Raw genomic sequence first — 14,987 nt, 5'->3', positions numbered from 1 at the left:
ACTGCGCAGGCGCATTGATGCCATCCGCCCTGGTTTCCTTAGTAACCGTTTGGCGTCCTCTACAGGCTCAGAGGGCGTCACCTGCGTAAAGATGGAACCACAAAATCAGGAGCCTGACCTCAAGCCGATTTACCACCGATTGCTGAGTCCACTGTCTCTCTTCCCCCGCAAGGAGCCGCCTCCAGAACCTCTGAAGCGCCCCTTGCAGGAGGTCTCGACTTTGCAATCCATCCCACTCGCGAAGCTAGAAGTGGGGCCGCTGTGTCGCCTGGTATCAAAGCGACTTGCAGGCAGCGGGCGGGCGGCGCGGGTGACTCCCAAGGATCGACTCCGGCTCACCCAGGTTATCCTAGAGGAGCTGAAGTGTAGCTGGCGGGAACCTCCTACAGAACCTATTTTGAACTACGAGAACAACCAGAAGCTGCGGAAGCGGCTGGAGTCTTACGTACTGATCTGCAGTGAGCAGCTCTTCATACGCTATCTGCACCTGCTGGTGACCCTGCCTGCCACTAGAAAGGTCTTCACAGAATCAGCCACCCTCAGCCGGTTGGCAGCCAACCTTGCCAGGGATTGCACAGTCTTCCTCACCAGTCCCGATGTCTACCGCTCCCTGTTGACTGATTTTCAGACCCTGCTGAATTTAGAGCAGACCCAGAGAGGCTTATCCAAGCTGCGCCCCCCAGCCTGTCCTCCTGGGACTTTCAAACTCTGTCCAATCCCCTGGCCTCACAGCACCGGCTTGGACCAAGTGCCATGCTCTAGCCTCAACCTGAACTACCTAGTCCAACTCAGCCGCCCATATGATTTCCCCAGTGAGCCCGAACCTGATCCAGTGAAGGAGTTGAAATCCATCCCCCAGCTGAAGGGTAGAAAGCGGCTTCTCTGGGTGCCCTCCATGAAAAGGGAAAAAGAAGTTGAAGTGATTCCCTCACAGATGGTACCACTGCCTAGCCATTCTCCTCCCAGTAGTGAGATGCCCCTCTTCCCCACTTCACGAATCTACCCCAGGCTCCCGAGGGGCCAGTCCATGCCCTGTCTTCGTGAAGGGTGGAATCTGGCAGATGAGTTGGGCCTCCCTCCTCTCTCCCCTCATCCTCTCACCCCACTGGTGTTGGCTCCAGAGAGTAAACCACTGCAGTTTGGGGACATGGTGGCTGAGGATCTGAAGCAGATGACAAAGAGCATGGCAATGGAGTGGGCTCACTACTCACCGCTGGAATGGGGCCTGCCCCCCCTCCTCGGGGTCCTTACCAGGCGCCTGACTGCCCAGTACCACATGGAGGATTTGCAGAAAATGCTGAAGAGCCTACAGGAAGAAGAAGCCTCTGGACAGTGGGATCGCCACCTCCCAAGCATCACTCCACTTCACCCACAACCAGTGACCATGACTTTGAAGCTACACGATCAGGTGGTGGTCCAAGTGGCTACTGTGCAGCTCTCGGACAGATGCTTTTCTGACACTTTCCACGTGGAGGGGGCTGGAGTCCTATACAATCACCTGACTGGGGAACTGGACTGCAAAGCCATCGAAGAAATGGATGCTGACCGTCTTGTTGGCAATAGCACCAGAGAGGTCTACAAGGAATTGATGAGCCGAGTCTCCACTAGTCACTTCTCTTTTGATGAAGGACCTCAGATCGAGCCCTCAGCAGATAAAGATTGGTCTACCTACCTGTCCTCTGCTTTTATATACCAAGATAAACATAGCCCAGTCATCAACCATAATCTGGTCGGATTTTTCTCCAAGAGAACAAGCACTCAGCTGTTGTGCCTGGAGAAGGTGCCTTCTCTCACGTTATTCCCAAAGCGCAAAAGCTGGGACAAGCGGCCAAACAGGGGTGTATGGATGAACTGGTGGAAAACCTCTGTATCTGCGGAAGACTACTTAAAATACCTCACCACTCAGGAGACGGATTTCCTCCATGTCGTCTTCCAACTGTATGATGAAGAGGCTTCTGTGGAGATGCCGGTCCCTGCCAAAGAGTCCGTGGAGATTCAGCACCCTCCTCCCCTGCTGGATCATGACGAGCCAGAATTTGTGCCAGGAGAGTGGAATTGGAGTTCAGTGATAGAGGACAGCTCAGTATTTGGGAGAACCCACATCCTAAGCCTGCAGCAGCGTCTAGAACGACTGTGGATCATGTTGGAAGTCCCTGACCAGAGCCGGCTGGACATGGTCATTAAGTACAGTTCCAATGCGCGCCTGCAGCAGCTACCAGCATTGATCAGGGCCTGGGAGCGGGTCCTGAAGCCCATTCAGATGCGGGAGTTGTTGCTAGGGAGACTGGAGTGGTTTGAACGACAAGCCTCTGACCCCAACCGGTTCTTTCAAAAGCCTGATTTGTTGCTGAGTCGACTCCTGGAGGAGAATCGGTGCCGTAGCCATATCCAAAGAAAGCTGAATCTAATGGAGTCTTCTTTGATTTCCTTGCTGGAAAAGATAGAGTTAGTCTTTGGGGAGCCAGTGACCTTTAAGGGGCGTCGCTATCTAGAGAAGATGAAACAGGACAAAGTGGAGATGCTCTACTGGCTCCAGCAGCAGCGGCGGGTTCGCAATCTGATCAGGGCTCAGAAACCCTTCCACCAATCGTCCATGTTCACAAGGAGCAACAGCCGGGCTTTAATAGCTCCTGGGAATACTCCTATTGCCCGCTAAGAGGGCCAAGTGTCCTCAAATCCTTTCCTCACCCCCAAACATCCACACACTCACATGACCTCTCAATGGCTTTAGAACAACCGTGGATATTTCTACAATCCTGAGATTCTTTATCTTAGCATTCTAGATAAAAGGATTCCCTCAAACCTGGTGTTTCAAGTACGCCAGTTGTGCTGCGATACAACCAAAATCCTTTATCAGATGGTCCCTTGGGGATCATTATAACAGAGAAAGACAGAGCCAGTCGTGATCTTTAAAACAATTCAGTTTAGTGTCACTATCTTGCTATATTAAACCAGTTGATTAGAGCTTTTGTTTAGGCTCAATAGCATAATACTGTTGTTATAGTTTTCTTTTTTTCTTTTGGCTCTTGGCTCTTTGGGGGCCTACCACCCAGCTCCCAAATAAATCACACACAGAGTTTTATTCTTACTTATGAATGCCCAGCCTTAGCTTTACTTGTTTCTTGCCAGTTTTTCTTAACTTAAATTATCCCTACTACCTTTTGCCTCTGGGCTTTTTCCTCTTCTTACTTCTGAATATATTACTTTCAGTCTTATTCCATGGCTGGCTGGGTGGATGAGAGGTTGGCCCCTGGTGTCTTCCTCCTTTGTTCTATCTTGCACCTTCTTTTTCCTCCCAGATTGCTCCCAATTTATCCTCTCTGCCTGCCAACCCGCCTATCCTTTCTCCTGCCTTGCTGTTGGCCATTCAACTCTTTAGTAAATCATCAGGTATTTTAGACAGGAAAAGAATCACAGTTTCACAGAGTTAAGCAAATGCAGCAGAACAAAAGCAGCACATCCTTACATCATCACACAAATGCTCCAGAGCATGAACAGATGTAACACATCTTAAAGTAATATTCTGCACATAATACTTAAGCACTATAGCTCTGCAATTAACAGATGTATGTAAATTCTGACTGTATGGATTAAGGCAAATTGCCTAACTTCTTTGTACTTGTCAAATGAGGAGTTAAGTCTCAGTTGTCACTTCTGGTGCTTGCATATTGTTGGCAGGGTTGAAAATTTTTTCTTTTCTTTTTTTAATTATTATTATTATTAATTAATTAATTTATTTATGATGTATACAATATTCTGTCTGTGTGTATGCCTGCAGGCCAGAAGAGGGCACCAGACCCCGTTACAGATGGTTGTGAGCCACCATGTGGTTGCTGGGAATTGAACTCAGGACCTTTGGAAGAGCAGGCAATGCTCTTAACCTCTGAGCCATCTCTCCAGCCCCCCTTTTCTTTTTCTAATTAATTTTTTTTCTTTCTTTCTTTTTTTTTTTTTTTTTTGAGACAGGATTTCTCTATGTGTATCTCTGGCTGGAACTTACTCTATAGACCACCCTGGCATCGAACTCAGAGATCCACTTGCCTCTGACCCACAAATGCTTGTATTAAAGGATTGCACCACAACTGCCCACTTAAAACATACATTCTTTTTGTTTTGTTTTTCAAGACAGAGTTTCTCAAGAGTTATGGAGCCAGTCCTGGAACTCACTCTGTAGATAGACCAGACTGGCTTTGAACTCACAGAGATCTGCCTGTCACTGACTCCCAAGTGCTGGGATTAAGGGCATGCGCCACCACCACCCAGCTTAAAATATTCTTAATTAAATTTTTATCTGTTAATAAAAGCACTTGTACTGAAAAGTAAGTTTCTGGGGCTGGAGAGACCGTCTAGTGGTTAAGAACATACACTGCTCTTCCAGAGTACTGAAGTTCTCTTCCCAGCATCCACATCAGGCAGCTTGCAACTACCTGTAATTGCAGCATCTGACATCCCTGGCATCATCTGGCACCTACACATATGCACACAGACACACTCACTCACACGGACATCCATATACATTTAAAAATAATAAAATTTAGTCAGGCAGTGGTAGTGCACGCTTTTAATCCCAGCACTTGAGAGGCAGAGGCAGGCAAATCTTAGGAAGTTTGAAGCCAGCCTGGTCTACAGAGCAAGTTCCAGGACAGCCAAGATTGGTACACAGAGAAAACCTGTCTCAAAAAACAATAATAATAATAATAATAATAATAATAAAAAGAGAGAGAAAGTAAGTTTCTTTCCTACCGCCAATCCTCAATTTCCTTCGTTGTAGATAACAATTGTTATCATATTTGTTGTTTAGCACGTATTTGTTGAGCATCCATAAGGTGTTAAATTTATAATCTGTATTTTGCTTCGTTCTTCTTTTGTTTTTGTTTTTGTTTGTTTGCTTGTTTTACACTCAGTTCCAGGGAAGGGAAGGTAGGATGACAGGTACAGGATGTAGTTGCTCACACTTCATTATTGCAGCCTGGAGGACCCAGCTTCCAGGCTGCAGACAGGGCTCCAGAGCAAAGTCCACAGCACAGCACAAACAGACTTTTTTAATCTGAGGGGGTTAGGAAAAGAAGACACTCATACCCATTCTGATGTACTTTTTCTTTAGTCTTTCATGTTGAAATCCAATTCCCTTTGTTCTTCACAGCCATATATACCCAACAAAATCTTTCAGGCAGTATAGGAGTTACATTTGAAGGTCACATTTCACTTCTTAAGTAAATGATAAAATATATATATAGTCAATATATGTATTCAGGTTCTCTCTCTCTATATATATATATATGTATATATATGTATATGGGTATATACACTGACACATAAATAAGAATGTATCCTGTATATAATATAGCTGCTTCATTTTCTTTTACTGTGGGGCCCAGGCTTACCTAGGACTCTCTCCATAACCCACTTCTTCACGCTTTTGACAGCTATATATATTCTTCTGTGTGTATATTTTATTTAATTAGTTCCTTGTTACTGGACAAATTCAGCCAAACAGAATGCTCTGAAAATTATACGTATGTATTTAACATGGGCAAGTCTCTAATTCATAGAAGGGGAAAGTGTAATCTTTAAGGCAGGACTCTGGGTGGCCTAGAACTTGTTACAGGCTGGCTTCCAACTCATGGCAGTCCTCCTGCCTCTGCTTCCCAAGTACTGAAATGAAAGGCTTACACACCATGCCCAACCTTAAGGTAAATTTTTAAAATTTTTTGGTTTTGAAAGCTTTACTATCTAAAAAATATCTCCTTTGTCAATCAGTTGTGGTGGCACACACCTGTAATCAGAGCACTCATGAAGATGAGGCAGGAGGATTGCCACAAGTTCAATACCAGTTTGGGTTAAGTAATGAATCTGAGGTCAGTCTGGAGGGCAAGGCAAGACCTTGTCTTAAAAAAAACAAAGAAGGCCGGGCGATGGTGGCGCACGCCTTTAATCCCAGCACTCGGGAGGCAGAGAGGCAGGCGGATCTCTGTGAGTTCGAGACCAGCCTGGTCTACGGAGCTAGTTCCAGGACAGGCTCCAAAGCCACAGAGAAACCCTGTCTCGAAAAACAAAAAACAAAACAAACAAACAAAAAACAACAACAACAACAAAGACGTTAACAACAACAAAAAACAATCCATGAAGGTAAGACGATTGGGCAGTTAAAGCTGATGACCTACGTGGGCGGAAGGAGAGAACTGGCTCCCACAAAATGTTCTTTGGCCTCCATGAGCACAGTGCACACTCATGTGTGTGTGTGTGTGCCAGTGATCCACCTATCTCTGTCCCACCAGCCCATGCCTAGCTTTTGAGACAAGAGCTGGAGATCAAACTTAGGTCTTCATATTTCTATGGTAACACCAACTAAGCTATTCCCCAGCAACACTTTACCAATTGAGCTATCCCCTAGCCCTGATTTTTCACATTTCAGGTGTTTAAAAGTTTTCCAGTTATGTAAAATAACAGTATTTTTTTTCCTCTCTCTCTCTCGCTCTCTTTTTGACAGTGTCTCACAATGTTGCCCCGGCTGTCCTAGAGCTCACTCTGTAGGCCATGCTGGCCTCAGACTTAAAGAGATCCACTTGCCTCTGCCTCCTGAGTGCTGGGATCAAAGGTGTGCACTATCAAACCTAGCTTTCTACACTTTTTTGAAGATGCCATAATGAAACCTTTATTGTACTTACTTTTTATTTCCTTTACTTTTGAGATTATAATATAATTACATTTCTCCATTTCCCTTCCTCTCTCCAAACCCTCCCATGGACCACTTCTTTCTTTTAAACTCATCCTTTATAACTAATTATTATTACATTTATATATGCATATACATATATATTCCTAAATATGACTTGCTTAGTCTGTATTGTTATTTGTTTTTTGTTTGTTTTGTTGTTTATTTTTGAGACAGGGTCTCTCTGTTATACAGTTCTGCTTATCCTGTAACTGGCTATATAGGCCAGGTTGGCTCACAGAGAACCACCTGCCTCTGCCTCCCAAGTGCTGGGACTAACCACCATGCCCGGCTGAGTAACATTATTTATAGGTGTGTTTTTAGGGTTGACAGTTTGGTATTAGACAGCCAGTTGCTATGCTCTTCCCTGGAGAAGACTCTCAGCGTTCCTTAGTTGCCTGTAGTTCTTTGTGTAGGTCTGAGGCCTTGTGGGCTCCTCTTCTCTCCCTCTCCCCTGTCCCTTGCCCCACCCCCATTCACTTTAATGTGTCTGTTAGTATTGTCCTCGTGTTTAGGGAGTCATGTTGGTGAGACTCAGTGGGTATAGTTTCTGAGGTTACTAGATGACACAATCTCACAGAAAATTCTCTGATCCTCTGGCTCTTACAATATTTTTACCCTCCTCTTCCAAAATGTTCCCTGGTTAGGAGGTGTTTTGTAACTTTATTGGGGATATTTATTCGTAAATGTATTGGGGATACACCTTTACACAACTTTACATTTTGATTGGACATGACCTTCTATTATAGTCTCTGTTGCAAAGGGAAGTTTCCTTGATGAGGGCTGAGGGCTACACTTATCTGTGGGTATAAGAACAAATATTTAGCCAGGCGGTGGTGGCGCACACCTTTAATCCCAGCACTCTGGAGGCAGAGACAGGTAGATCTCTGTGAGTTCAAGGCCAGCCTAGTCTATAAGAGCTAGTTCCAGGCTAGGCTCCAAAGCTACTGAGAAACCCTGTCTAGAAAAACAAAACAAACCCAAAAAAGAACAAATATTTAGATTGTTATTAGGGATTATGTTGGTTTAGTAAAGTGGTGGTGTAGGGTCTTCTCTAAGGCCCGTGACTGCTCTAGCCCTGAGGAGCTTGCTAAGTTTCCAGCCCCAGGCATGGTTTCCCTCTTGTTCAGTGGGTCTTAAGACTACTTAGAGAGCCCTTGGTTACCACCAAGGCATACATGGCACTACTGCATCTTAAGGTTATCATGCCACGCTTGTTGTTGATGCGGTGCTTAGGCGTCAGAGGACTGTTGGTTGCCTCTCTCCTTCCTTCCCCGGAAGCCTGCATGGATCCTCCCGGCCCTCCTCTGTGCCCTGTTTCTGAAGTGTGTGGTGTTTTCAGCAACAGGGACTTACGCTCTGTCTCTGGAAAGCAACCAAGGGCAGTAGCAATAGGCTGCACTTTTTATTTTTTTATTCTTACTCTGGGCGGGAGTGGGAGTGGGGTTGAGAACGGGTTTCTGTGTGGCCCTGGCTACCCTAGAACTTTCTCTGTAAACCAGGCTGGCCTTGAACTCACAGAGACCCACTTGCCTCAGCCTCCCAAGTGCCACCACCACCTGGGTTTATTTTTAACAGCTTTAACTAGATTCAGATTAGATGCTCTAGGCAACAGCTAGATAGGATAATGTCTGCCTCCCTGCTCCAAGATCAGCAGATTTTTGTATACGAGCAGTTTATGGGAATTTGCTTTTGGTTATAAAAGCCCCGTTTCCAATCCCTCCTCAAGTGCACCCGAGGCTTCCATAGCATGCATCTTGGGTTGTGGTCCTTTTGTTTATTCCCATATTCATTTTTACACTTGGGAGTCTCCCACCCCCTGCCCCGTTTTAGGTTGTGACGCTGGCCCTTGGCAGCCCTGGAACACAGTGCTTAAGGCAAGATCCCAACCCTATGCTCACTACTTTGTCGATTGCTTTTATGGTTTGCTCATAACAGCCAGACGCATGGTGGTGGGGGGTTGGGCCTCAGACCCACGTAGTATAGGCTCAAATTCTCTAGTATCCAAGAATGACCTTGCACTTCAGATTTTATCTCTTCCTCCTCAAAGTAGGAATTACAGACGTGCCTCACCGTGCTGGGGATGGAACCCAGGGACTTAGTGCATGCCGGACAAGCACTCTATCAACTGAGCTACATCCTCCGGTCCCAAAACTGGTGAGATTACCGACCATGTCGGGAATGACAACAAGGGCCTCAAAGGAGAGATCAAGCCCTTAAGCCAGACTCTGACACCAGTTGCCTGGTTCAGTTCAATTCTTGTCAGAGCCATTTGTAAACTTCTCTTTCTTTACTTGTGAAACGGGACACCTACTTCACAGGTCTGCTGTGATTAAAGGGATTTGGCTTTCATTGCTTAAGATAACGATGGAATAAGTGGTGGGTCCTAGTTTTATTTTCAGGCTTCAGTCCTTCCTCCTTCGCTCCCTCCCCCTCTCTCTCCTCTCCTCCCATACCCCCTCCTCCCCTTCTCTCTCCTCTCCCCCACCCCCCTCCCGTGCTCCACGTGCCCCGCGTAAATAAGCGAGCGCGCAGGCGCCAGGAGTCGGTGCCCATTGGTCACCCCGGCGCTGTCCAGGGCCGTGGGGGAGACACTCTGTGGCCTCCGACCGCGGGATCCGCCTGGGGTCGGTTGATTCGCGCGTCTGTGGGTCGCTGAGTCCTGTGGCCAGCAGCTTCGCCCTCGTCATGGCGCCACTGCTGCAACTGCTGTGGCTGCTGGCCCTGCTCCGGACCGTGGCCCTGGTCCCGGTCTCCGCCAAACCCCGGGCAGACGACGAGCAGGCCTGGGATCTGTCGTACCCGGAGCTGCTGGCGCCCGCCCGCTTCGCGCTGGATATGTACAATTACGGTCGTGCTGCCGGGATGAGGGCCGTGCTGGGGACTGTTCGCGGGCGCGGCCGCCGGGTGAGAAGCGTGGGGAACGGGTGCGGGGCCTGGGTCCGGGAATAATGCAAGGTGGAGTTTGGCTTAAATTTTGGGTGTTGTCCTGGACGGTGGAGGAAAGGACCTGTGCAGGCTGAGTAGAGAAACACAGGTGAGCTGCAGGCACCTAAGAGGACCAGAGTAGGGGGTGGTCGTGCCAGCCTCACCTTCTCCTCCGTCCAGGTGGGTCGGGGCTCTCTGTTCTCCCTGGAAGCCACAATGGAGGAGCCACCTTGCGATGATCCTCTGGTGTGCCTGCTCCCTGTGACCAATAAAACTTTGGTGAGTGATGGGGTCCCAGCTATTGTTGGCCCTAGGCCAGCAAGCAATTGGAATAATGGGTCCTGTGAAGAGGCAGAGGTTACCCCACCCTGAGTTACTAGTAGAGATCAAAATGCACTGAGAGGCTGGGCGATGGTGGCGCACGCCTTTAATCCCAGCACTCGGGAGGCAGAGGCAGGCGGATCTCTGTGAGTTCGAGACCAGCCTGGTCTACAGAGCTAGTTCCAGGACAGGCTCCAAAGCCACAGAGAAACCCTGTCTCGAAAAACCAAAAAAAAAAAAAAAAAAAAAATGCACTGAGAGGGTGGGTATTTGGGTGCTGGGTGTGATTGCCTTCTATGTGGCCCTCCTTTGAGGAGCTTCTAGTTGTTCTTGCCAGGATCTTGTTCCAGTCTGTCTCCAGATTGTCCTTTCTCTTCCTCCAGCTCTGCAGCTTTCAAGTCCTGGATGAGCTAGGAAAACACGTGCTGCTGAGGAGAGACTGTGGCCCAGTGAATGCGAAGGTTCCAGGTGCTGGTATAGCTAAAGGAGATTGGGATAGCCCAGACCATACTTGCCTCAGAATACAGCCTTGATTGCATCTCTGTTCCAACCCATTCCAGAGTATGGAAATGAGACTTTCAGTTCATTCCTTCCGATGCTGAACAAGGACCCCTTGCCTCAGGTGAGGAGCCCATACCTGGGAGAGCCAACCACCCCCTAGTGTCCTGGGGTCAGGCTAAACTTGTAAACAAATACCCTTTTGTCTTCCCAGGACTTTTCTGTAAAGATGGCTACAGTCTTCAAGGACTTCATGGCTACCTATAACCGGACTTATGAAACAAAGGAAGGTAGGACCTAGCCTTGTCTGGACCGGTAACAATCAGACTTGGGCCTTCTCCTATCATGGCACCTTAATATTGAGGAAGGAAAGGACTCAAGGACCTTGTGTCTCTCAAGGACCCCCCAATCCCTGAGTTCTTCCTCAGCTTTCTAGGCGGCTGACTTGTCAAGGACATGTGGACTGTCTCCTCCTTCCATCTTCTCGTCCTGGCCAGAAACCACAGGTTTCCATCACTCCAGGCAGGGTGTGGTAAATCTGGGAGACCAGATTTTCTCTGTTGGATTCCTTCAGTCATCTCGGCCCTTCCCGTGACCTCTCCTGGGTGACACCCTTAGGCTTCATTTTGGTTACTGCTGTTCTAGTCAAGAAGCCATTGCTCGCCGGGCAGTGGTGGTGCACACCTTTAATCCCAGCACTCGGGAGACAGAGGCAGGCGGATCTCTGGGAGTTCGAGGCCAGCCTGGTCTACAAGAGCTAGTTCTAGGACGGGCACCAAAGCTACAGAGAAACCCTGTCTCGAAAAACCAAAAAAATAAAATAAAAAAAGAAGCCATTGCTCAAGTTCAGGTCCCCAAAGTTGGCCACTTTTTCACCTTGATGTCTGCTTCCCCCATGTCTTATTCCACCTGGCCCAGGGATCTGTCCTTACAAACAGCTTCAGGGACTAAGGCAATCACTCGGTTAATAAAGCCCTTGCCTTGAAAGTTTAAGACATGAGTTCAGCCCCCAGATCCCACCAAAGAAGTCCAACATGGTGGCCGAGACAGTAGTGCAATTGGTGGCAGAAACAGACTCATGGCCTGCTAGCCTAGCCTACTTGATTAAGTTCTCAGTCAGTAAGAGACCATTTGCGAAAAGAAGGTGAAAGACCCTGAGGAATGACACGAGGGTTGTCCTTTGATCCCGCCCCCACTCTGACACATTCAAAACTTTCAAGTTCAACCCAGAGTTCCTCTCACCTGGGGAAGACTTTGCTTGCTCACCCCTCTTACCTCTCCTTTTATGATGTAGTTGGGTTCAGGCCTCTCCTTTTTGGTCTCTCAGAAGCCCAGTGGCGCTTGACTGTCTTTACCAGAAACATGGTACGAGTACAGAAGATACAGGCCCTGGACCGTGGCACAGCTCAGTATGGGATCACCAAGTTCAGTGACCTCACAGGTGGGGATGATGACCAGAGCCATCACAGAACTTGGAGGAAATTAGGCCCCGCTCCTGAAGCTCCTCATCTGGGCTGGTGTAAAATATTGAGTCCTGTCTGCCCTGCCCACTCTACCCACAGAGGAGGAGTTCTACACCATCTACCTGAACCCCCTTTTACGGAATGGTTCTCGCAAGAAGATGAGGCCAGCCAAGTCCATAAATGCTCGTGCCCCGCCCGAATGGGACTGGAGGAAGAAAGGGGCTGTCACCGAAGTGAAGGACCAGGTTGGAGTCCCAGAAGTGGGGTGAGAAAGCGGACTGCACGGGGCCCTGATGAAAGGCAGAGCCTTGACCGTGCCCGTTGTCTTGCAGGGCATGTGTGGTTCCTGCTGGGCCTTCTCTGTCACAGGCAATGTGGAGGGCCAGTGGTTCCTGAACCGGGGGACTCTGCTCTCCCTGTCAGAGCAGGGTGAGCATCCTGCTCCAGCCCCCTCACATTCAGACCAGCCTCTCCAGAGGACCCCTTGGAACCAGGCTTCTGTCTCCTAGAGCTCTTGGATTGTGACAAGATGGACAAGGCCTGCTTGGGTGGATTGCCCTCCAATGCCTACACAGCCATAAAGAATTTGGGTATGCATTATTTTGGTCAGAAGGAGCAGCAGGTGCCACCTCTTTGCAAGAGGGGGAGATGGGTGTGGGAGTCACACAGAGCTGGGTTCTGGTCTTTATGTTGGCCCTTTTTGGCTGATGGTCTACAGCAAGCCAGTTTTGTCAGCCTCAGTTATTCAGCTGTGAAATGGGATAGACAATGTCCACTTTGTATGATTGTCTCCAATGCCAAGTGAGAGAATAGATGTAAGATTCTTTTTGCGGGGGAGTGATTGAGACAGGGTTTCTCTGTAACAGTCCTGGCTGGCCTGTAACTCACTGAGATCCGCCTGCCACAGCCTCCTAAGTGGGATTAAAGGCGAGTGCCACCAACACCCAGCTAGATGTGAGATTCTGATGCATGACGAAGGCCCTGTGAATCTTGGTATTTTTGCTTCCTGGAAGTCTATGTTTTTACTGTGCTGCTAAACTTGACAGCAACACCTCTCTCTCTCCTGAGGAGGGGTATTAAATCAGCCATGGTCTGTAGGATGATGAGCTAAGGAACTGAGCTTAGAAAGAAAGAAACTGATCCAGGAGCCTAACAAGTGACTGGGCTACATTAGCAGTAGACTGTCAGGGCAGGACAAGCAGCAAAGGGCAAAAATGCCAAGAAACCTGGGATGAGGCCTTAGCAAGGAGGCGGTCATGGAAGTGGAGTCCTGTCCAGGCCGGTTAATGTAGCTCCTTCCCACATCCTTCCATCCCTAGATATGTCATCTCTAGTCTGAGGAGATTCCTCAGAGACTGGGGCCCTGGGAATAGGTAAGGAACATGTGGCTTCGTGTTTATGGGATGCTTGTCACTCCTGTGTCTGGGAGAGCACGAGGGAGTGATAAATAGGAGTCTACTCCTTTCCCAGGAGGGCTGGAGACAGAGGATGACTACAGCTACCAGGGCCATGTTCAGGCCTGCAGCTTCTCAGCACAGAGAGCCAAAGTCTACATCAATGATTCAGTGGAGCTGAGCAAGAATGAGAACAGTGAGTCGGGGGTGGAAGGGATGGATCCAGGTTGATGTTGCTGGGCCCAGGTAACCTCTGACACTGCCTTCCTCTCTCAGAGATGGCAGCCTGGCTGGCCCAGAAAGGACCCATCTCAGTTGCCATCAACGCCTTTGGCATGCAGGTGAGGCCCTGGCCTCTATGCTTCTGCCCTGTCTTGTGTCTATGCCTCCCTCACTTCTCCTTCAAACTAGCTCTCTACTCCCTGTTTTCTTCTCAGTTCTATCGCCATGGGATCGCCCGGCCTCTCCGGCCCCTCTGCAGCCCTTGGCTCATTGACCATGCTGTGTTGCTGGTGGGCTATGGCAACCGTGAGTTCCACCAGCCCCCGGCTTATCCTTCCCTCTATCCCAGGCCCCAGTCAGGGGCTAGATAGAAGCTTCTGAGGGGAACCTTGTTCTGAAACACCCATGCCGTTTGTAGACAGAAAAGCTGAGACTGTGGGAAGTTGAAGGGTTGTTCTGGAGGCAATTGGACAAGTGCTCTCTCCAACCCCTATAGATGCATGAGATCTCTGTGAGGATGGCAGGCGGGCCTCTGGCTCTTTGTTATTCTCCTAGTTCCTATTACAGACTCACTGCAGATACGTGAAAGGTGCAGCAGATGAGTCTTCGAGTGGAGAATTAGGGGTCTTTGACCCCTTGTATTCTGTGTTGCTCCGTAGGCTCCAAGACTCCTTACTGGGCCATCAAGAACAGCTGGGGTAGTAACTGGGGTGAGGAGGTGAGTTTTGCCTGGATGGCCTCTGACCCTCTAGCTGTACCCTACCTAAGCACCCTCACCAAGTCCCACTGTCCCTCAGGGTTACTACTACTTGTATCGTGGGTCTGGAGCCTGTGGTGTGAACACCATGGCCAGCTCGGCAGTGGTGAACTGAGGGACTTGCTGGCACAGGACCTGATGCTGACCACAGTGGCCCCTTCCTTAGCCTGACTCATGCCCAGGCCCCTCAGGAGGCCCAGCTGGCTGAGGGACAAGCACTTGGTGTACCTCAGGGTGAGCAGTGGGCCCTGATCCCCTTCTTCCCTCTCTCCCTCCCTCCCTCTCATGCCCACCTGAAGTTTCTCAGCTGCCTCTTTGTTGAATTGTGGTAGCTAAGAGGATCCTGAGGTGAAGGAGGCTTTCATGGAAGCCAGTGCTGGGGCACGAACCCCAGGCTCGGGTAAGGTGCAGAATGAAAATACTCTGATCACAAATCTGACTTTGTCCTCAGCAGGCTCTGGCTTTCTGCCTTGGTTTTCCTCTGTCTGAGGCTGTAAACTTTTGGTCCCCTTCCACATCCAGGAAACTTGTAACCAATCTTCTCTAAGAGCAATAAAGAGGTACCCTGCTCCCCAGTGTGGTGTAATTGCTTAGTCTCTGGGGGAAAAGATGGGTCTTAGGGATCCCTGGTGGGTCAAGGTGTAGTAGCTGGTCCCACCCAGGAACTCCAGGGCCCAGCTTCCCCTTCA

At 48.9% G+C, this 14,987-nt stretch overlaps 2 protein-coding genes across 2 annotated transcripts; both read left to right on the top strand.

Moving 5' to 3' along the window:
- The first annotated feature begins 91 nt into the window (after positions 1–91).
- Ccdc87 (coiled-coil domain containing 87) lies at positions 92–2,656 on the top strand. Its single transcript, XM_057778700.1, has one exon. It carries the CDS (start codon positions 92–94, stop codon positions 2,654–2,656), a length of 2,565 nt encoding a protein of 854 aa, XP_057634683.1.
- A 6,603-nt stretch (positions 2,657–9,259) lies between these two features.
- Positions 9,260–14,867, top strand: Ctsf (cathepsin F). The gene is given in 14 exon segments (XM_057779895.1): positions 9,260–9,622; positions 9,824–9,922; positions 10,348–10,461; positions 10,464–10,586; positions 10,677–10,752; positions 11,790–11,903; positions 12,025–12,170; positions 12,258–12,354; positions 12,435–12,515; positions 13,396–13,515; positions 13,596–13,660; positions 13,757–13,847; positions 14,201–14,259; positions 14,339–14,867. Coding segments are annotated over 14 exon segments (1,479 nt in total). The 5' UTR covers positions 9,260–9,403; the 3' UTR covers positions 14,414–14,867.
- The last annotated feature ends 120 nt before the right edge of the window (positions 14,868–14,987 follow it).

Source organism: Chionomys nivalis, chromosome 8, assembly GCF_950005125.1.
Source record: "Chionomys nivalis chromosome 8, mChiNiv1.1, whole genome shotgun sequence".
Lineage (NCBI taxonomy): Eukaryota > Metazoa > Chordata > Mammalia > Rodentia > Cricetidae > Chionomys > Chionomys nivalis.
This window is presented reverse-complemented; position numbering and strand designations above follow the sequence as displayed.

Excerpts from the sequence above, each read along its gene's own strand:
- Ccdc87 (XM_057778700.1), top strand. The coding sequence starts at position 92 with ATGGAACCACAAAATCAGGAGCCTGACCTCAAGCCGATTTACCACCGA.